This window comes from Orycteropus afer, unplaced genomic scaffold (assembly GCF_000298275.1).
Source record: "Orycteropus afer afer isolate SDZICR_OR568_19922 unplaced genomic scaffold, OryAfe1.0 scaffold00117, whole genome shotgun sequence".
Classification (NCBI taxonomy): Eukaryota; Metazoa; Chordata; class Mammalia; order Tubulidentata; family Orycteropodidae; genus Orycteropus; species Orycteropus afer.
This window is the reverse complement of record NW_006921704.1, coordinates 1,801,960-1,824,708: the sequence shown is the minus strand read 5'-3', so window position 1 is coordinate 1,824,708 and position 22,749 is coordinate 1,801,960. Positions and strand designations below refer to the sequence as shown.

Below are 22,749 nucleotides of genomic sequence, written 5' to 3'. Positions count from 1 at the left end.
AGAAAAAGAGTAGCAAAAAGTAAAAAAAAAAGTCTACAGTCACCACAAGAAAAGAAATATAAAGACGCAAGCAGAAATAAATGAGAAAGCCAATAGAAAAAAATAGTAAGACTAGAAGTTAGTTCTTTGAAAAGATTAATGAAATCAACAAACCACTGGCAAACTTAAAAGGAAAAGATGCAAATAAAACAAAGAAGAAATGAAATGGGTGACATCACAACAAAACCAACTGAAAGGAAAGGATAATAGGATAACATAAAGAATTGTACTCCAACAAATTTGAAAACCTAGACGAAATGGACAGATTTCTAGAAACACTACTGACCAAAAAATTAACACAGAGAGAGATAGAAAATCTGAACATACCCATAAAAAAAGAAGGAATCAAACAGATTTTTTTAAAAAAAAAACTATGAACAAAAAAATCCCTGGCCCTGACCACTTCAATGGAGAATTCTACCAAACATTCAGAGAACTCACCCCAATCCTACTCAAACTATTCCAGAATATAGAAAACAATAGAATCCTTATACATAGAAGGAAACTTTCTTTGTTGGTTACCAGGGATTGGAGGGGAGGAGAAGCTAAATTCCTAGATGGGTTTGGGGAAAAGAAAAACAACATACATATATACATACATACACACACACACACACACACACACACACACACTTGACTGCTAACCAGAAGGCTGGAGGTTCAAACCCACCAGCCACTCCTCAGAAGGAAGGCTGGGCAATCTACTTCCAAAATGATAACGCCTTGGAAACCCAAGGAGGGGTTGCTATAAGTTGGGGCCGACTCGACGGCTAACAACAACAACAATATATGTATCTATATATCTATATCTATACACACACACACATACATACACACACATAAATAGAAACCAAAGATTACTAGTGGTTACCAGGAGTAGGAGGGAGAGGGGGAAAGGAGAAGCTTATGTTTGTGGGACATAGAGTTTATGATAATGATGGTGGAATATTTTGTAAAATGATAGTAATAATGGTAGTACAACATGAAAAATGTCATCAATGTCCCTGAGCTGTAAACAGGGAAGTTGTTATGTTGGTGAATAGGTCTTGTTGTGTATGTTTTCACCACAATAAAAGTAAAAAAAAATTCTCTCAAGTTCATTTTATGAAGAAAGCATAACTCTGATACCAAAACCAGGCAAAGATACCACTAAAAAGAAAACCTACAGATCAATATCCCTCATGAGTACAGACACAAAAATCTTCAGCAAAATCCTGGCCAGTAGACTCCAGCAACATATCAAAAAAATAATGCACCATGATCAAATGGGATTCATACCAGGTATGCAAGGATGGTTCAACATTAGAATAATAACCAATGAAATCCATCACATTAATAAAAATAAAAGAACTACATGCTCATATCAATTGATGTGGAAAATTATTTAATAAATCTAACACCCATTCCTTATGAAAACTCTCAGAAAAATAGGAATAGAAGGGATTCTTCAACATAATAAAGGCTATATATGCAAAAACAACACCCAAAATTATTCTCAATGGAGAGACTGAAACTATTCCCTTCAAACGGGAACTAGACAAGTATGCACACTATCACCACTTCTATTCAACGTTGTGTTGGAAGTCCTAGCCAGGGCAATTAGACAAGAAAGGGTAATAAAAGGCATCAAAGTTGGTAAGGAAGAAATAAAACTATCTTTATTTGCAGGTGCTATGATCCTATTCATAGAAAACCCAAGAGACTCAGCAGGAAAACTACTGAAACTAATTGAGAGATTTAGCATAGTGGCAGGATACAAGATCAACATATAATTATCAGCTGGATTCCTCTACACAAGTACAGAGACTGCTGAAAAGGAAATCAATACCATTTACAATTGTTACAACAGCTAACAAAAATATAAAATATATGGGAATAAATCTTCCCTGGGACACAAAAGATCTATACAAAGAAAACTACAAAACACTACTTCAAGAAACCATGTTGTTGTTGTTGTTGTTATTTGCCATAGAGTCGGCCCGACTCCTAGCGACCCCTCCTTGGGTTTCCGAGGCAGTTATCACTACGGAAGTAGGATTGCCCAACCTTCCTTCCGAGGAGTGGCTGGTGGGTTTGAACTGCCAGCCTCCTGGTTAGCAGTCAAGTGCCTTAGGCACTATGCTACCAGAGCTCCCTCAAGAAACCATAAGAGATTTAAATAAATGGAAGAACATAACATGTTTATGGACAGTAAAACTGAACATTGTGAAAATGTCAATACTTCCCAAAGCAATACTGATCCTGATTCCATCAACATTCTTTAAAAAAAAAAACCTCATTCCCATTGAGTTGACTTGACTCATAGCAACCTCTCCTTGGGTTTCGGAGGCTATATCACTATGCAAGTAGATTGCCCAATCTTCCTACTAAGGAGTGGCTGCTGGGTTTGAATCGCCAGCTTCTGGTTAGAAGTCAAATGTCTTAGGCACTAAACCACCAGAGCTCCCAACATTCTTTAAGGACATGGAAAAAACAATCATTAATTTTATATGGAAAGAAAAGAGACCTCAGATAAGCAACGCTCTACTGAAGAACGAAATAGGAGGTCTCACACTCCCAGAGAACAAAACCGCATACAGCCACAGTAGTCAAAACAGCTGGTACTGGTATGACATCAAACATACAGACCAGTGGAATAGAATTGAGAACCCAGAAATAGATTCACCCACCACTGGTCAGTTAATTTTGACAAAGGGCTGAAATCTATTAAATGGGAAAGAGACAGTCTCTTTAACAAATGGTGCCACCAAAACTGGACACCCATTTGCAGAAAAATGAGACAATATTCATACCTCACACAAAAACTAACTTCAGATGGATCAAAGACTTAAATGTGAAACCTAAAGTTCATCAAATAAAAAACAGGAGCAAACTTGCGGGCCCTAATTTATGGCATGAGACTGTCAAGCATAACCCAAAATGCACAAACAGCAGAAGAGAAACTAGATGATTGGGACCTTCTGAAAATTGATGCGCATCAAGAAACTTCTCCAAGAGTAAAAAGAGAACCTACAGGTTGGGGAAAAAAATATTCACCAATGACATACCTGACAAGGGACTTTTCTCTAAAATGTATAGAAAATTCCCACACCTCAACATCAAAAAGAGAAACAATCCAATTTAAAAATGGGCAGAAGACATGAATAGACACTTCACCAAAGAAGATATTCAGTTGGCCAACAAACACATTAAGAAATGTTCATGATCATTAGCCATTAGAGAGACGCAAATCAAAACAATCGTCAGATATCATCTTACCCCAGTACTAATAACAGTGTTCAAGAAGGCAGAAAATAACAAAGCTGGGGAAGATGCGAAGAGATTGGAACTTTCACACACTATTGGTGGCACTGTAAAATGATACAAGCATTGTGGAAATAGGTATGGCAATTTCTTAAAAAGTAGGAAGAAACAGAAATACCATTTGATCCATAATCCCATTAGTAGGTATATATCCTAGAAAAGTGACAGCCGGGACACAGATAGATACATGCACACCCATATTCATCAGAGCACTACTCACAACAGCAAAGAGATGGAAATAACCTAAGTGCCCATCAACTAAGGAATGGATAACTAAATTGTAGTATATATACACAACGGAATATTAAGCAACACTAAAGAATAATGTAGAATCTGCAAAACACCACACAATGTGAATGAACTTGGAGGACAGTATTCTGAATGAAAAAAGTCAATCACACAAGGACAAATATTCTATTAGTCCAGTATTGTAAAATGTCAAGGAATGGTTTATATATGGAAGGAAACTTTGTTACCAGGGATGGAAGAGGAGGGGACAGAAAATTGCTAGATAGGTGAAAAAAAAAAATGTATCTACATATAGATATACCAAAGACTACTAGTGGATACCAGCACTAGGAAGAAGAGGAAAAAGGGAAACTTTTGTTTGTGGGGAATTGAGGTTATACTAGTGGTGGTAGAATATTCTGGAGGACAGCAATAATGGTGGCACAGCATAAAAATGTCATCGATGTCCCTAAACTGTAAATGTGTAAACTGTTACGTTGGTTAATGTCTTCTTGTGTACGTTTTCACCACAATAAAAGTAAATAATTTTTTTAAAAAATGAAGATGGAAGGAATACATAGAGTCACTGTACCAAAAAGAATTGGTCAACGCTCAACCATTTCAGGATGGAGCATAAGATCAAGAAGTACTGGTATGATATGATGACGTCCAAATTGCTCTAAAGGAATTGTCAAAAACAAAGGCCCAGTAATTGACAGAATACCCATTGAGATGTTTCAACAAATGCTTACAGCGTTGTAGGCTCTCACTTGTTTATGCCAACAAATCTGGAAGAAAGATACCTCGTCAACTGACTAGAAAATATGTGTGTTTGTGCCCATTCCAAAGAACGGTGGTCCAACGGGATGTGGAAATTAACACTTACAAGCAAAAATTTTGCTCATGATAATTTCAAAACAGTTACAACTATACACTGACAGAGAACTTCCAGAAATTCAAGCCAGATTCAGAAAAGGACATACCTTTTCATAAGAGATACCATTGATGATGTCAGATGGATCTTAGCTGAAAACAAAGACCACCAGAAAGATGTTTACCTCTGTTTTATTGACTATGCAAAAGCATGCAACTGTTTGGACCATAACAAATTATGGATAACATTGAGAAGAATGGGAATTCCCAAACACTTAATTGTGCTCATACCTGTATAAAGATGAAGAGGCGTTTGTTAGAACAGAACGAGGGGATGCTGCATGATTTAAAATTAGGAAAAATGTGCATGAGAGTTGTATCACCATACTTATTCAATCTGTATGATGAGCAAATAATCCAAGAAGGTGGACTATATGAAGAACATCAGGATTGGAGGAAGATGACACAACCTTGCTTGCTGAAACTGAAGGCAACTTAATAGTACTTACTGATGAGGATCAGAGACGTCAGTTTTCAGTATGGATTGCACATCATCATAAAGAAAGCAAAAGTCCTGACACCTGGACCAATAAGCACATGATAAATAGAGAAATGATTTAAGTTGTCAAGGATTTCATTTTATTGGATCCACACTCAACATCTATGGAAGCAGCAGTCAGAAAATCAAATGAGAAATCAAATCAACAGCTTAATAATTTGCATTCGGCCTATGTGCTGCAAAAGACTTCTTTAGAGTGTTTAACAGCAAAGATGTCACTTTGAAGTCTAAGGTGTTCCTGACTCAAGCCATGGTATTTTCAAAAGCCTCATATATATTTGAGAGCTGGGCAATGAATAAGAAAGACCACAGAAGAATTGATGCATTTGAATTGTGGTGGTGGTGAAGAATATTGAGTGTACCATGGACTGCCAGAAGAAAGAACAAATCTGTCTTGGAGCAAGTAGAGCCAGAATGGTCCTTAGAAGTGAGAATGGCCAGACTTTATCTTTCATACTTTGGTCATGTTTTCAGAAGGAGCCAGTCCCTGGAGAAGGATGTCATGCTTGTAAAGTAGTAGTTGTTGTTGATGTTATTTTGCCGTCGAGTTGGACCCGACTCATAGCGACCCCTTCTTGGGTTTCCAAGGCAGTATCACAATGGAAGTAGATTGCCCCATCTTCCTTCCGAGAAGTGGCTGGTGGGTTTGAACCACCAGCCTTCTGGTTAGCAGTCAAGTGCCTTAGGCACTATGCTACCAGAGCTCCTTTGTAAAGTAGAGGGTCAGCTAAAAAACGGAAGACCTGCAAGAGATGGATTGACACAGTGGCAGCGACAATGGGCTCAAGCAGGCCAACAACTGTGAGGACTGGCCAGTATTTCATACTGTTGTACAAAGGCTTGCTATGAGTTGGAACTGACTTGACAGCACCTAAGAACAACAATCAGTATATCTAGTAAATCAGATTTTACCATCATGATACATTTTCATTAAAAATAATTTTGCTTATCAGCCCTAGCCAGAATGTATATGTTATTGCAGTATGTTTTTGTGTTTATCCAAGTTTCAAATACGTGCCAGATATATTACAGGGGAAAAGAATATAAATATGATACCCCCCAGAACAGACACAGGATCCCAATATATTTTTCCACCTAAAATTCACGTTTAATAGTTGTACTAACTTAGAAAAAAATCTTAAATAAGTCTTCTGGTGAAGATTATTATGTAAATATAGTAAATAAATTGTCATAAAAATTATTTTTCTGCACCCAGTAAAACCTTGGGAAGAAAGTATGTACCTGAATATAGTGTCGAAGAATATACAAAATTTCCCCATTGTAAGCTTTCTCAGACAGTACTTTGTGAAATTTACCAAAGTCTCTGGTACCCATTTCTGCGTAGAGAATGACCACTGGTAAGTGTTCTTTGTTTGTAGGAAATTTATGATCACCTTTAAACAGATATGGTCTGGGCCTGAAATAAAAATAAAACATAAATTCTAAATGAATTCAAAGTTAACAGGATATAAGAAATAGACCATGACACTTTATAATTTCTATTTATCAAAAATTTATAGAATTACACATGTAATCACAGAAAAAGAACTTAAATTACCTGTGGTTATTTTCTGCTAATAAATTCTGTTAAATTATAGAAATTTTCTTACCCCAAAATAATATTAAAAATGCTTTATTTCCAACAAAATTGACTATCTTTTTAATAATATCATATAATGGCAACACATTTTTAATGTAATAAAATGTTTTCTTCAATTGAAAGAATATGTATTTTCTTATTATAGTTTACACATCCTAAAAATGGGTTCCAAACACTTAAAAAAGAAAACACAGGCACTACTTTATACAAAGATTACAGTAATACTTAGTATGAACAATAACTTGATAAATCATTCAAAGATAAATTAAGTTAGAAGTGTCCTGTGGACTTGTCATCATAAACAAAGACCTTAAGTGATACTTTCTTGTCAGGCACTGTAATAGACTCAGGTCCTGGGGTGGTGAAAATGGTTTGTATTTGCTAAAGGGGCAGGGAGGCTGCATCTTCTGACCTCCTCTAACCCCACAAGAGGCAGACAGAATCATCATCAGTAGCCCACGGCCTATCCCTGCGAGGCCAGACATGTCACCTCCCTCCAGCCCTTTCACCAACCCTGACACTAACCATTCCTTCCACAGCACCCACCACCACCTGACTGGGTTCAATAATTCACTGCGATGGCCACACAGAACTCATGGATTATACGGTTTATTAGAGAAGCAACAGGCCACAATTCAAGTTAAGAAATGCACTCAGTCTCTCACAGAGGGCCGTCTCACTTAGCATCCAGCAGTTCCTCTCTTGGCAGCATGTGTCTCTCGCATCTCTCTCTCAGCAGCCCAAGTCTCTTGCGTCTCTTAGCAGTGTGTCTCTCGCATCTCTCAGCAGCACGTGTCTCTCACATCTCTCTCAGCAATGCATGTCTCCTGCATCTCCCAGCCAGCAGTGAGAGATTCCTTCTGCCTCTAGGAGGGCTCCTTTTGAGGCTGGCAGAGTGGCCAAACTAACCAATCCCAACATTAGAAATCTACACACCTGAGAGAAAGTGAACTTCCCAGAAAATTACTTTGTGCTGCTCCCAACAGAAATACTCCAGGTGGATAACTTGAACAATCAGGAGCTACTCAGTTGCTTATAGCAAATTCCACCATGGAGTTTACAAAGACTTATGGCTAGATAAGCCATACCAGGTAATTTATTACACAGCAGTATTTGACCACTAACCTAAAAGTGGGAGGTTTGAACCCATCCAGTAGCAATGCAGAAGAAAAGCCTGATAATCTGCTTCTGTAAAAACCACAGCCAAGAAAATTCTATGGAGCAGTTGTATTATGTAACACATGGAGTTATCATGAGTCAGAATCAACTGGACGGCAATGGCTTTGGTTTGGGGCTATACTATATACTTAATCAGCAAATTGTGAATAATTATGGGTCAAAACTGTGAAGACAAGAACCTAGGGAGTTAAATTCAGCTGCCTTTATCCTGATAGTATTTGCTGATCTAGAAGATAAGGCAGAAAGAATAGGAAAGAAGGACATATGGAAATAGTAAACACAAGGAAGAAGTGGGAAGAGTGCCATTACATTGTGGGGATTGCTATCAAAGTCACAAAACAAAATGTGTATGAATTGTTAAATGAAGAACCAATTTGCTCTGTAATCTTTCACTCAAATCACAACAAAAAGTTAAAATTATGGTAAACTTTCTTCCTTTCTGTTATGTATACCTCTTACCCTTTTATTTTTATTTATCTATTTAAGAATAAGTATTTCTTTTTTTTTTTTTTAATTTTTATTTTTATTGTGATTTGGGTGAAAATTTACTTTCCATACAGCAGATTTACATACACTTTGTCTCATGACATTGACCACAATTCACCAGAATGCAACAGCTCCCCTCCCACTTCCTCCCGATAGGTACTGCTTCCCTGTGACCATCCCTCCACGCACTTCTACCCCCTGAGCTGTCTCCCTGTGCCTAAGCAGCCCTTCTTTCTCTCTTGCTTGTTCTCTCCAAGGAGTGTATTTACATCAGGTAAATGCTCAACTAGTATGCCTGTCTATTGCTTGGCTGGAAGTCACAGGTGTGCGTTCAATTCCAGACCTGAAGGGCAGCTGGGGGGCCACAGTCTCAGTGGCTCCACGAGGCTCCATCAGTCCAGTAAATCTGTTCCCCGCTTTTTTTTTTCCCCAAAAAATGATTTTGAGTTTTGTTCCACATTGTTCCCCTGTTTATCCAGGATATCCTACAAAGATCCTCTTCCAAGTGGTTGACAGTAGTAGCCGAGCACTATGTATTTCTTCTAGTCTCATAGTCGTATAGGCTGCAGATCGGATGGTGTACCAGTCACTAGGACTGATTGTTTCCATGCATTTTTGGTTTTCTTCATTCTTCTTGGCCCTGGACGAGGAGAGACCCATCGTTGCATCTAGATGGCAGCTTGCAAGCTTTTAAGATCTCAGTCGCTACAAGCCACAGTAGAAGGTGGAACAATGATTTGCATAGTATGTTATGTCAATTGAGCTTGATGTCCTCTTTACCCTTTCATTTTTGCATGCTGGAACTTCTAGAGAAATATTAAATTACAAAAATGATTAAAAACAACAACAACTGAATAGTCCTTTTGGTAGCCTCATAGTGCAAAGAAAACAAATTAAAATCTCTACTAAAAGTAGGGCCTCTGAAAACCTAATACCATGTAATCCATAAAAGGGATCCTCCTACCCTAAATAAAGGGTAAGCTGGAAATGAAATAGCTCTAATAAGAACTGCCAACATAATTTTGTATTTTCTAAGTAGAACAGGGGAGCTGTGCCTAAGGCACTTGACTGCTAATCAGAAGTCTGGTGGTTGAAACCCACCAGCCACTCCTTGGAAGGAAGATGAGGCAATCTACTTCCATAGTGAAACCCAAGAAGGGGTCGCTATGAGACGGGTCCGACTCAATGGAACATAACATCAACATCACCATCAAGTAGAACAGGGAATCTCATATCTTAATCTTGGATAATCGTGGTCTCAGAATGGTAGCATTCCCAAACACTTCAAAAAAAACAAACAAAGTATTTTTTTGAGAAAGACAGCATCATCCTAAATCTTAAAATACCTCTGCAAATATTTTTCAAAATATATTGTCAAACACACAAGGATCACAATGCAAAAACAGAAACAAAGACATCATGAGCTGATACTAGCTGAGAGGGATGTAACAAATAAATTTTAGAAATTTCTAATATTGGAATTATTATACTCAGATATAATTGTTGTTGTTATGTGTCATCGAGTTGATCCTGACTCACAGTGATCCCTCCTTGGGTTTCCGAAGTGGTATCACTACAGGAGATTGCTCAACCTTCCAAGGAGTGGCTGGGGGGTTTGAACCGCCAGCCTTTTGGTTAGCAGTCAAGTGCTTTAGGCACATATACTAGCCTACTTGTATTTTTTTTTTTTTTTAAAAAAACAATACATTGAAATTTTGAAAACTGAAGAGAAATCCAGAGAATGTGAACAAATGACTGGAAACTACAAAAATATAAAATGATAGATCTGATTGATAAAAGAAAAATATTTCAAGTAGAAAAAAAAAAAAAGTTTAAACATAGTTGAAAAGAAAAAAAAAAAAAAAAAGCCAGAAAATAATGCAGAAGTAATAAAAACAGCACAATGAGAGAAGAAGAAACTTGGGGACATAGAGGATACAATGCACAAGGTTTATCAAACATTTTATTGGTGATCCAAGAAAGAAAATAAATAAAAAGAAAATACAGGACTATTCAAGGAGATAATGGCTGACAACTGCTTAGAACTAATGAAAGATATCAACTTGTAATTTAAGCAGCCCAGGAAATCTCAACAAGGAAAATAATTTTGATCACCCTATTGAAAAAATAACAGATTTTCAGAGAGATTACATAACAATGTAAGTCAGAAGACAATAAAACAATAATGTCAACGATGAAAGAACAAACAAATAAAAAACATACCAATCTCGAATCCTATGCCCAAAGAAAATATCTTCCAAAAAAAGGCAAAATTTTCACATAGAATGGTCAAAAAATAAGGGTAAAATAAGGACTTTTTTTGATATATAAAAACATATTTAAGACACTAGGCAGCTCATAACAAAGGAAATATAAAACAGATGCAAGAAGTCAGTCTAAGATGCAAGAAAGAAAAGTAAAAGTAGTGTGTAAAGAAAAAAAAAAACTAACTCACTGCCATCAAGTTGGATCCAACTCATAGTGACCCCTCTTGAGTTTCCCAGGTGGTATCACTACAGAAGTAGATTGCCCAACCTTTCTTCTGAGGAGTGGCTGGTAGGTTTGAACCACCAGCCTTCTGGTTAGCAGTCAAATGCCTTAGGCACTATGCCACCAGAGCTCCCAAAACTAGTGTATTTCTGAGTAATGATAAATGAATATTGATCTTATAAAATAGTATTAAAAATGTCATGGGTACTTTAATATATATCCAATAAAATATACATAATAAAAATAGCATGCATATCACAAAATGGTAAGGAAAGTTAATAGATTGAAAGGTATTTGCAATGCCACTTTAAGTAAATACCATCAGAAATCTGTATGTAAGTCCAACAAAAAGCAAGTAGAAGAATGTTTAAAACAGCACTATTCATAATAGCTACAAACAGAAAATAACCCAAATATCCACCAACAGTAGAACCGACAAGACTATAATATATTCAGAAAATGAAATATTATAAAACAATGGAAATGAATAATATATAACAACTTGCATGTAAAAAATGAAGAATTTCACAAACATAATGCTGAGCAATTGAAGTCAGATATAAAACAGTAAACATACCATAATCCTATCTGTGTAAAATTAAAAAAAAAATAAAGGCAAAACTAATCTAGAGTATAGAAGTCAGGGTAGTGATTTCCCTTAGAAAACAGTGGCTTGACAGGAAAACTGAGTAGGCTACTAGGGTGCTAATAATCTTCTGTCTCTTGAATGGTACCCCAGTATACAAGTGTATGGGTAAGTTCATTTAGCTGTATATTTATGATTTTTTTATTATAGGTATGTTAAGCTTCAATAAAAAGTCTACATTTGAAAAACAAAATAGAAAACATACGCTCAAAAGAAAGCACTAAAAAACCTGAAAGGTGCTACGTGATTGGGACCTAACAGACATATTAGAGGTCAATCAATGCTGTCAGACATCAGAGGCTCTGGTAAGAAATCTCACCAACAATTAATACTCAGGTATCTGAAATACGAGAAAGGTCAAATTTCAGAAAGAAAGATCGTTCCCTAGCCTAGAGGAAGGTTTAAACCCAATCCTTGTTGCCTAAGAGTCAAATCTGACTCATAGTGACCCTGTAGGTCAGAGAACTGCTTCACAGGGTTTCCAAGAATGTAATCATTGCAGAGGCAAACTGCCACATATTTCTCCCATGAAGGAGATGATGGGTTCGAATTACTGGCCTTTTGGTTAGCAGCCAAGAACTTACCTACAGCACCACCAGGGCTCTCAGAGTAAGGTCTACTAGCATAGCCTTAAACTCAAGATCTGTCAAGATCTGCAGGAAATGACAACCTGGAGGTTGAGTCACACAAAGTTACAGGGGCTTGGGCAATACATTGGATATATCCATCCTGAAGAAGCTTAAAACCAAACCTATACAATTTCAAGATGATATGCCAGTAGTTAAACTTTCCACAAAAACAAAATTCAACACTCTTTAGAGAAAGAAGACAACATCCACAGTCTCTATAACATATTATCAACAATGTCCAATATATAATAAAAACTATTAGATATGAAAATAAACAATATGTGACTGAAAAATAAGAAAAAAAAGGAGTGAATAGAAACCAACTCTCCTATGGCCCAAATATTAGATAAAGCAAGCCCTTCAAAAAAGTATGTTCAAAAAAAGAAAGGAAAATATGTTTAAGAATTAAAGGACAGTAAGGTTTACTGAGTAAAGAGGTAAGACAAATAAATAGAAAATATAAAAGATAACCAAATAGAAGTTGTAGTAATGAAAATACAATAATTTAAATTAAAAATTTATTAGAAGGGTCAGAGATAGTAGAAAACGGGGTGGGGAGAGCTAACTTAAAAACAAACCAACGGGAGTTATCTAATATGAAAAACAGGAAAACAGAGGAAAAAACAAATGACACTCTGAAAGACAAAATCAAATTAACAAAAACACACAATAAGAGACTAAGAAGAATAAAGAAGAGTGAAATATTTGAAGAAAAATATTTGAAGAACTAACAGTTACAATTTTCAAATTTGATTAAAATATAAAATAAACTTAGTACAACCAAGCAGGATAAACCAAACCAAACCAAACACACTGCTGTTGAGTCGGATCTGACTCATAGCAACCCCTCCTTGGGTTTCCAAAGTGGTATCACTATGGTAGTAGATGGCCCACCTTCTTTCTGAGAAGTGGCTAAAGCAGGATAAACACAAAGAAAAGTAAAACGAAGTAGATCATAATCAACTATTGGAAATCAAACATAAAGAGAAATAAAAGGGCACCTTTTATACAGGGAATAAATGGTAAGAATCATTAATAACATCTCATTAGAAATAATGGATACCAGAAAAAAATTAAACAATACTTCTAAGCTAGAGGTCAAGGAATGCTGGAAGAAAAACAGCAAAGGTCTGTATCTCAGAAAAATATCCTCCAAAAGCTGTTTTGGTTGTTGTTATGTACCGTTGAGTCGGACCCAACTCATAGTGACCCCTCCTTGGGCTTCCAAGGCAGTGTCACTACAGAAGTAGATTGCCCCATCTTCCTTCTGAGGAGTGGCTGGTGGGTTTGAACCACCAGCCTTCTGGTTAGCAGTCAAGTGCCTTAGGCACTATGCTACCAGAGCTCCCAAAGCTAGGGCTTTTCAAATAAATGAAAGCTAGAACTTGTTATCAATAAGAAATGCAGTAAGAACATCTTACGATTGAAGAGAAACAATACCAAATAGAAACCTGGATCTATAAGAAAGGATTAAGAGCACCATAAATGATAATTAAATGGGTAAATATAAAAGTATATTTTTGTTTTATTATATAATAATTCCCTTAAAAGACAATGTTGACAGCAAAAACAACACTACAAGATTCATATTGTATGAGATAGTAATAGTTAATAACGCAAGAGCACAAAAGACAGCATAAAGGAATTACAATGCATAAGGTTATTACATGTGTGAAGCACTGGGAAGCAGGAAATAACATTAAAGTCAGATATGTAGTGTGAAGCGTTAAAAAAAATGAATCTAAACAGACTAATAAAGATGTATATTTTACTTCCAATAAGATGGAGGAATAGGCAGAACAACACAGACCACCTCAACAAAGAAAAGATAAACCAATTGACTGAGATACAGAAGATAATCCTGGAGCCCTGAGCTTTGAAAATAACTATACAGAAGTGGATTAGGCACCAACTAGTGGAAAAACCTGAACGAAAACAATGAGAACAGAGATGGTCAGAGCTGAGGACTGTCAGTTGCTACAACGGGACCAACAGCCTGAATATTTCCAAGTGGTGTTGGGATCTGAGAATTGACCTAAAGTTCAGCCCTGGTCACCAAGGGCTGCAGGGATGACTGTGCTGGTGCCCCATGACTAAGAAGGGAAACAGCAAGGAGGGAGACAAACCTGAGCTGCTGACTTTTGACTGTCTGGAGGGCACAGCCATTTTGACTGTTTACAAGCGGTGGCCATTTTGAGTACTTAAAGTGACCGAGGGCACAGCCATTTTGAATGTTTACAAGCAGTGAATATCTTGGATATTTAAAGTGACCAAGGGCACAGCCATTTTTAATGTTTACAAGTGGTGGTCATCTTGGATATTTAAAGTGACTGAGGGCACAGCCATTTTGAATCTTTACAAGTGGCAACCATTTTGGATTTTAAAGTGACAGCATTCTCAGGGACCTAAGAATAGGCTCTGTTTGCCAAGGTCAGTAGGGACATACAAGAGGCTGACAACAGGAAAGGACAGGTGGTGAATGTGTAAGTGCTATCAACTAGTGAATACAGCACAGCACAATACCCTGCTTGCATAGATAACATACAAAGGAAACAAATATCGTGGGCAAGTCACTCCAACATACAATTACCAATTAAATATAAACACAAAAATGTCATAATGCCTTGGAAACAACAGAGCACCACAGTCCACACAAAGAAGCAAGATAAAGCAAGAGAAACAAGGGACCAGGACACAGAAACAAAACATATCCTTGAGGAAGACTCAGCACTGGAATTTACTAATGAGGAATTCAAAAGAATTATATTTAGGTATCTTCAAAGGACTGAGAGACAGATTAAGGAAAACACTTACAAAACTGAGGAAAACACAGAAAACCCTACAACAAATTCAAATGACAATACAAGAACAAAATGACAAAATAAATGAAAACTTAGAAATGATACAAAATCTCCACACAGAAATCCAGAAGATTAATACTAAATTTTCAAAAATAAATAAGACTGAACAGGCAAAGGAGCAGAATTGAGTGAATGGAAGACAGAATCAGTGATATTGCAGGCAAATACCTGAACGCTTTTTGGAAACGATCAATCAGAGAAATGATCAAAACAAAATGAAGAAAGCCTAAGGTTTATGTGGGATACTATCAAAAGGAATAACCTGCGTGTCATCGGAATTCCAGAACAGGAAGAGACAAATAAAACTACAGAAAAAAAATTGTCGAAGTTTTGTTGGAAGAGAATTTTCCTAGTATGATGAAATATGTGATTATATCCATTCAGGAAGTCCAATGAACCTCAAATAGGATAGACCCCAACAGAAAATCACCAAGACATATCATCATCAAACTCACCAAAACCAAAGACAAAGAAAGAATCATGAGAGCAGCATGGGAAAAACAAAAAGTTACCTACAAGGGGCAACCAATAAAACTAAGCTAGATTTCTCAGCAGAAACCATACAGGTAAAAAGACAATGGGATGGTATATACAAAAGCCGAAAGAGAAAAATTTCCATCCAAGAATTATGTACCAAGCAAAATTGTCCCTCAAATATGATGGTGAAATCAGGACATTTCCAGATAAGCAGAAATTAAGGGAATTTGTTACAACCAGACCAGCCTTACAAGAGATGCTAAAGGGAGCCCTTTGGACAGAGAAACAGTAACAGCCAAGAACAACTGACCATCAAAACACATGATGCTATCTATAACCCAGAAACTAACCCAGCTATGAAAGTATCCAAAGTAAAGAAGCCTGCAAGATTGTAAACAGGGAACCAGAGATATCAATTGACAAATGAGGACAACTACAAACCAAAAAAAGGGAAAAAACTATGTCATCACAGAACTTCTAGATGGTAGAGAAGTCAAGACAACAACAAGATAGGACGGACTGTTCTAAACTTGGGAAGAAAACTATAAATCACAGGGTAACCTCAAAGAAAAAGGATAAACCTTCATATCAAAATAAAAAAGAGGACCAGCACAAATATTTAGCAAGTATTAAAACAATAGCAATGAAGGAAGTGATAACACGATCATGAACAAAACGAGCTCAGCACAAAATATTATGTGGAACAAAGAAATCAACACCATGAAAAAGCATGTAACAAAAATGACAGCAACAAATTCATATTTGCCGATAATTACATATCTGGCAAGGGACTTATCTCTAAGATTTATAGAAAACTCCAACACCTCAACACCAAAGGAATTAACAATCCAATTGAAAAATGGGCAGAAGACATGAATAGACACCCTACCAAGGAAGTTATTCAAGGGGCCAGCAAATACATGAAGAGATCCTCACAATCATTGACCATCAGAGAGTTGTAAATCAAAACAATGAGATACCATCTCACCAGCACTGATGTCAAGGTTCTATGAGACAGAGAATAACAAATGCTGGTGGGGATGTGGAGAGACTGCAACTTTCATACACTGCTGGTGGGACTGTGAAGTGATACAACCACTGTAGAAAGCAGTATGGCAATTCCATAGAAAGCTGGAATTGGAGATACCATTTGATCCAGCAATTCCATTACTAGGTATATATCCTAGAGAGGTGAGAGCCAGGACAAGAACAGATATATGCACACTCATGTTCATCACAGCACTATTTACAAAAGGAAAAAGATGGAAACAACCTACGTGCCCATCAGTGGAAGACTGGATGACCAAACTATGGCACATACACATAATGGAATGCTATGTAGCACTAAAGAATAATGTGAGTCTGCAAAACACCGTATAATATGGATGAACTTGGAGGACATTATGCTGAGTGAAATAAGGCAATCACAGAAGGACAGATATAGTATTAGTTTGTTGTTGTAGAGAGTCAAGGAAAGGTTTATACATGGAGGGAAACTTTCTTTGTTGTTTGCCAGGGGTGAGAAGGGAGTAGAGGGAACACTGCGTAAAAAAGGATAAAAAAGCATTGACCCATGTCATTTAGTTTTGTGTATTTCACTGTACATAAATATTTGAATAAAATGAATTTTTTAAAAAATGTGTATTTTTAGCCCCAGCATGAGTATTTTAAAAATAATTGAAAGAGCTATAATAAGTAAATAGAAGGAAGGGAAAAATGGAAGTATTTTACAAAAAAATTCAACTAACTTCCCCCAAATGGTAGACAGGACAAAATGGGGGGGGGGAGCGAGTTGAGGCAGATAAAAGATATAGAAATTACCTTACAAGGGTATGTATCAGCAGCCCCTGGTTAGTGTAAACAATTAACATTCTGGCTGCTAACCAAAAGGCTAAAAGTTCAAGTCTACCCAGACGTGCCTGGGAAGAAAGTTCTGGTAATCAGCCACTTCCCTCTGAAGCACAGCTCTATTCTGACACACATGGGTTCTCCCTGATTTGAAGTCAACTCAGTGGGAACTGGTTGGCTGGTTCATTAGTATACACAAAGGCTAATAAAATATAAAACTTCTCTAAGAAAACACCACTGTACATAAATATGGCTAAAACTGACAAGACTGACAATGGTTAAGTGTAGGCAAGGATATGGAATAACTAGCACCCTTAAACTGCTGGTAGTATACAACATTATTGGAAAATTGATTTCCAGTGACTTTTGAAAATAAACATACATTGAAAAATAAAAGGCCATTTTAGCATTAACTATTTACCCAAAAGAAATGAAAATGGATGTTGTTAAAAAAAAACAAGACTTGTAAAAAAAAATGTTCATCACAGTGAGCTCTGGCCATACCACTGTGGTCCTTGAAAAGAAACTATTGTTTCTGGCTTTCCAGATTATGTACAGTGTGACAATAAGCACTTTTTTCACAAAGGTCACCTAATAATAGATGAAAAATCAAGGTATTAAATGGATATTCCACTCACTTTACTATCTGCAGGATCTGGTACTCTTAAGCACTGGAATACCCTCTTCAAAATCAATTAAAAGAAATTTTACTCTATCTTCCTCACCTCCCTCTCTGGTTCATACACTGCAGGCCAGACTGGTCACCAAATCGGTCCATCCTCAATAAAGAACATCATAATAAATGGAGAAAAGATTGAGATTTCATTTTGCTTGGATCCACACCCACAAAAGCAGCAGTCAAGAAATCAGACGTCATATTGTACTAGGAAAAACTGCAGAGGACTTTAAAGTGTTAAGGAGCAAAGATGTCACTTTGAAGACTAAGGTGTTTCGAACCCAAGCCAGAGTTTTTCAATTGCCTCATATGCATGTGAAAGCTGGAGAAGGAATAAGGAAGACAGAAGAACTGATGCCTTTTGAACTGTGGTATTGGTGAAGGATAATGAAAATATCATGGACGGCCAGAATAACAAACAAATCTGTCCTAGACGAAGTGCAACCAGAAAGCTCCTTGGAAGAGAGAATGGCCAGACTTTGTCTCACCTACTCTGGTCATGTTGTGAGAAGGTACCATTCCCTGGAGAAGGATCTTGTGCTTGGTAAAGTAGTAGACAGTCAGCAAAAAAGGGAAAGACCTTAAGCAAGATGGAATGACACAGTAGCTGCAACTATGGAATCAAGAATAACAAGCATGAGGAGGATGGTGCAGGACCAGGCAGAGTTCCATTCTGTACACAAGGTTGCTGTAAGTCGGAATCCACTCAATGGCACCTGACAGCAAAAACAAAATGATCTGGAGACTTTGCCCCCATTTTCCTCAAAGTATTTGTATAATTCTCAAATTACTTCTTCCTGGAATGTTTGTCTGAATGTGCCAGTGAATCCATCCAGGATTTACAGTTTTCTCCTTTTTCCTAACAGAAACTTTAAATTATTGATTTAGTTTCTTTGTTACAGAACCCTTCAGTTGTTTTTATTTCTTAGTTTACTATCAGTAAGTTGGATTTTTCTAGAATTTTGGTAATTTATTACTTATGTTGAAATATTGTCATCAACTTTACATACAGTAATATAGTGTAGAATAACTCTATACTACATAGCATACATACATACTATACATACATATTAAAATTACATAATCAACTTTGAGATATAACTTAAATACATAAATTGTACCTATTTAGGTGACAAACGTATGTGCCTTTGCAACTACTCAGATCAAGATAAGAATACTTCCATTACCCCACAAAATTCCCTTGTGCCCCTTCTATGTTACCTCTAACTCTCTCAATCTGTTTTGTATCACTTACAGTAGTTTTGGGAGCTCTGGTGATGTAGTGCCTAAGGCACTTGACCGCTAACCAGAAGGCTGGTGGTTCAAACCCACCAGCCACTCCTCGGAAGGAAGATTGAGCAATCTATTTCTGTAGTGATACCGCCTCGGAAACCCAAGGAGGGGTCGCTAAGAATAGGAACCAACTCAACAACAAGGTGTTTGTTTTTTGGTTTTACAGTAGTTTTGCCTATTGTACAACTTCATGTAAATTGATTCAAACAATAGGTACTCTTTGTCCAAATTACTATATATTTTTTCCTAATTGCTCAGTAGCAAACCAACAGGTAAATAAACTAATTTATCAGTTCTTCTGCTAATAGATATTTGTGTAGACATTTGTTTTCAGGTTTTTTTATTGTTAAGTAAAGCTGCTATGAACATTCTTTCAGCAAGTCTTTTTTCTAAAAAACATCCATTTTCATTTCTTTGGGGCAAATAATAATAATAATAAAAAAGGCCTGGTTTTATTTTCAATGTCTGTTTATTTTTATTTTTAATTTTTTATTGTGATTTGGGTGCAAATTTACAAAGTAGATTTGTTTTACTCTCAACAATGCATGCATATTTGGTTTCATGGCCTCAATTACAATCCTAACAAGAAAAAGCTATCCTCCCTTCCCCTCCCTGTGGCTACCCCCCTTCCCTGTGTCCCTCTTATCTATGCACTCCTGTCTGTCCACCTTTCCCTCTATACAAATTCTTCCCTTCTGATCTCTCATGGTTGATACATCTAAGGGTAGATCTCCCTAGGATAGGTAGGTACAACTCCCTGGGGTAGGTGTTCTGCTTACAGGTATTTCTACTGTTTGGCTGAGAGCTAATCCATGGAAGTGAGCCCAGTTCCAGGTCTCAAGGATAAGCTGGGGCCACAAGCCTCAGGGGTTCTACCACTGTCTATGTGACCAGAAATTCTGATAATTTTCATGCTGTGTTCCACATTTTCCATCTCACTCTATCCATGATCCCCAATTTTGATCCCTTTCTGAGTGGTTGGCATTGCTAGCTGCAGTGTAGTACATTACTTTGTGTGGCTTTTCTACCCATAAGTCTTTGTAAACCCCAAGGTGGGATTTGCTATGAGCAACTGAGGAGCTCCTGATTGCTGAAGGTGTCCACCTGGAGTATTTCTGTTGGGAGTGGCACAAAACAATGTTCTGGGAGGTGCCCATTCTCTCTCAGGTGCTTAGCGTTCTGATACTATAATTCGCTAGTTTGACCACCCTGCCGGGCTCAAAAGGAGGCCTCCTAGAGGCAGAACTCTCTCTGACCGCTGGTTGAGGAAGACGTGCTGCCGAAAGAGACACGCACCCCTGAAAGAGAAACACGCTGCTGGGAAAGAGATGCAAGAGACACACATTGCTGAGTGAGACACCGAGGGACCAGCACTGCTGGGAAAGAGACTGTGAGAGACTGTTGGCTGAGGGACGGTGGGCTGGGAGAGAGACTGAGCGTTCTTCCTGAACTTGAATTGTAGCCTGGTGCTTCCCTAATAAACCCTGTAATCTGTGAGTTCTGTGTGGCCACTGCAGCGAATTATCGAACCCAGGAGAGAGGTGGTGGGTGCTTTGGGAGGAAAGGTTGGTGAAAGGGCTGGAGGGAGGTAGCATGTCTGGCCTTGTAGGAATAGGCCTTGGATTGCTGCTGGTAATCCTGTCTTCCTCTTGTAAGGTTAGAGGAGGTCAGAAGATGTGGCCTCCTTGCCGTTTTTGCACTAGCTCAAGCTCTTCAGGTCTCAGAGTCAAGCCTAAGGTCCCCACAGTCTATCATATCCTTGGACTGTTTCCATACGACTCTGATTTTCTTCACTCTTCTTTGCTTTAGGTGAGAGGGGACCAACAGTTGCATCTCAGATGGCCACTCAAAAGCTTTTAAGACCCCAGATGCTACTCATCAAAGTAGAAAGAAGATTTTTATGTGCCAATTGAGCTTGATGTCCCCTCAGGACCATAGCCCTAAGCCCACAGACCTGGTGACTCACTCCCTCAAGGTGTTTGTTTGTCACTGAGAAGCCACTTCAACTCTGTCCCATTACTTCTATAAGGTATAGGGTATTTTTGAAGCACAAGTAGAAATTTAAGAGTATCTTCAGTCTGACTCCTGGTAAGGTGGCAGAAGAGATAAACAAACTACACAGCACCTCTTCAACAAAGAAAAGAGAAACCAATTGACACAGATACAGAAGATAATCCTGGAGCACTGAGCTTTGAAAGGAAAGATAAATATGTGGATTAAAGACAAACAAGTAGGAGAACCTGAATGAGAACAATAAATAAAGAGACAAATGGAGCTGCAGATGGTTGGCTATCCTGACAGCACAGCAGGTTTGAATATTTACAAGAGGCATTAGAATCCGGGCAGTAATGTAAGAATCAGACCAGGCTATCAAGGGCTGCATGGACAACTGCACTGGTGGCCGATGGCCAGAAAGAAAAACAGCAAATAAGGAGACAAACTGAGGTGTGGACTCTCAGCTGTGTTCAGTGAGCACCCATTTTGAATATTTGCAGGTGGTGTTGCCATGCTGAATATTCACAAGCAGCTTTCAGATACCAGTGACCTAAGAATAGGCTTTGCTTGCCAAGGACAACAAGGGCAACCACACTGGAAACTTACTACTGGAAAGGTGAATTACTCCCCTTGTTACTCTTATACCCCATACTCTCTTGGTAAATGGAGGTGTAGCCATCCCCCACGTCTATCCACCTTCTGGACCAGGAGGAATTCGAACCCAGTTTGTGTAACCTGACATAGCCTGTGTCCCTGCCCCATCTCCCCAGTTTTGTTTTTGTTTCTAAATTATCCTTTTCTTCTTTTTTATTTTTTCTTTCTTTTTCCCAAGTTCTAGTTTTTCTTTTTTTTAATTTTCCTCATCTTCCCTTTTGCAGTTTCCCATCCTTTTTCTGTTCTTCTGAACACTTGTTTTTCTTCTTGCAGTGTTCTCATTTTTTCTTTCACTCTTGTTCTTTTCCCTTATTCCCACCTACACCATCCCCTATATTGTGGGTTTGTGTTTTTTTTTTTTTCTATTTATATTTCTTTTGTCTTTTAAAAATATTTCTATAACTATTTTTCTCAGTTATTGCTTTTTACTTATTTTTTTCCTTGTGATTCTTCCTGTTTGTTTATGCAGTTTGTGTTTTTTGTCCTCTTGTATTTATTTTTTTGGTTTTTATTTATTTATTTTTGTTGTTGTTTAACTAAGTGAGAGACAGCAACTGTGCTCATACAACCCAATCATATCCACCCTTCCTGTAGCACCATCTTCTGAGTGAGGGCCACCACTTGCTTCTGCAACAACTAACCAACAAAAGACAGCCAATGGCACCCCAACTCACCCTTAACTGTCCTTTGTGAAATGTTAACAAGAGATCTGTGCACACAAGTCTCATTCCTATCACACCCACCAGGAGATTGGTGGTAAATGCCTAAGTGCCGCCAATTACTGAGTAGACAAGCACAGCACCCTGCTTGCTCAGATATGTTGTTGTTGTTGTTATGTGCCGTCGAGTCAGCCCTGACTCATAGCGACCCCTCCTTGGGCTTCCGAGGCAGTATCACTACGGAAGTAGGATTG

At 37.7% G+C, this 22,749-nt stretch overlaps 1 protein-coding gene across 1 annotated transcript in view; it reads right to left on the bottom strand.

Annotated features, from left to right (window-relative positions):
* Nucleotides 1-22,749, bottom strand: part of UGGT2 (UDP-glucose glycoprotein glucosyltransferase 2) — a 601,530-nt gene that overhangs the window by 439,309 nt on the left and 139,472 nt on the right. Inside the window, exon 5 of the mRNA XM_007944010.2 lies at nt 6,245-6,419. Within this exon, the coding sequence (XP_007942201.1) occupies nt 6,245-6,419 (175 nt within the window). The remainder of the gene's footprint in view (nt 1-6,244; nt 6,420-22,749) is intronic.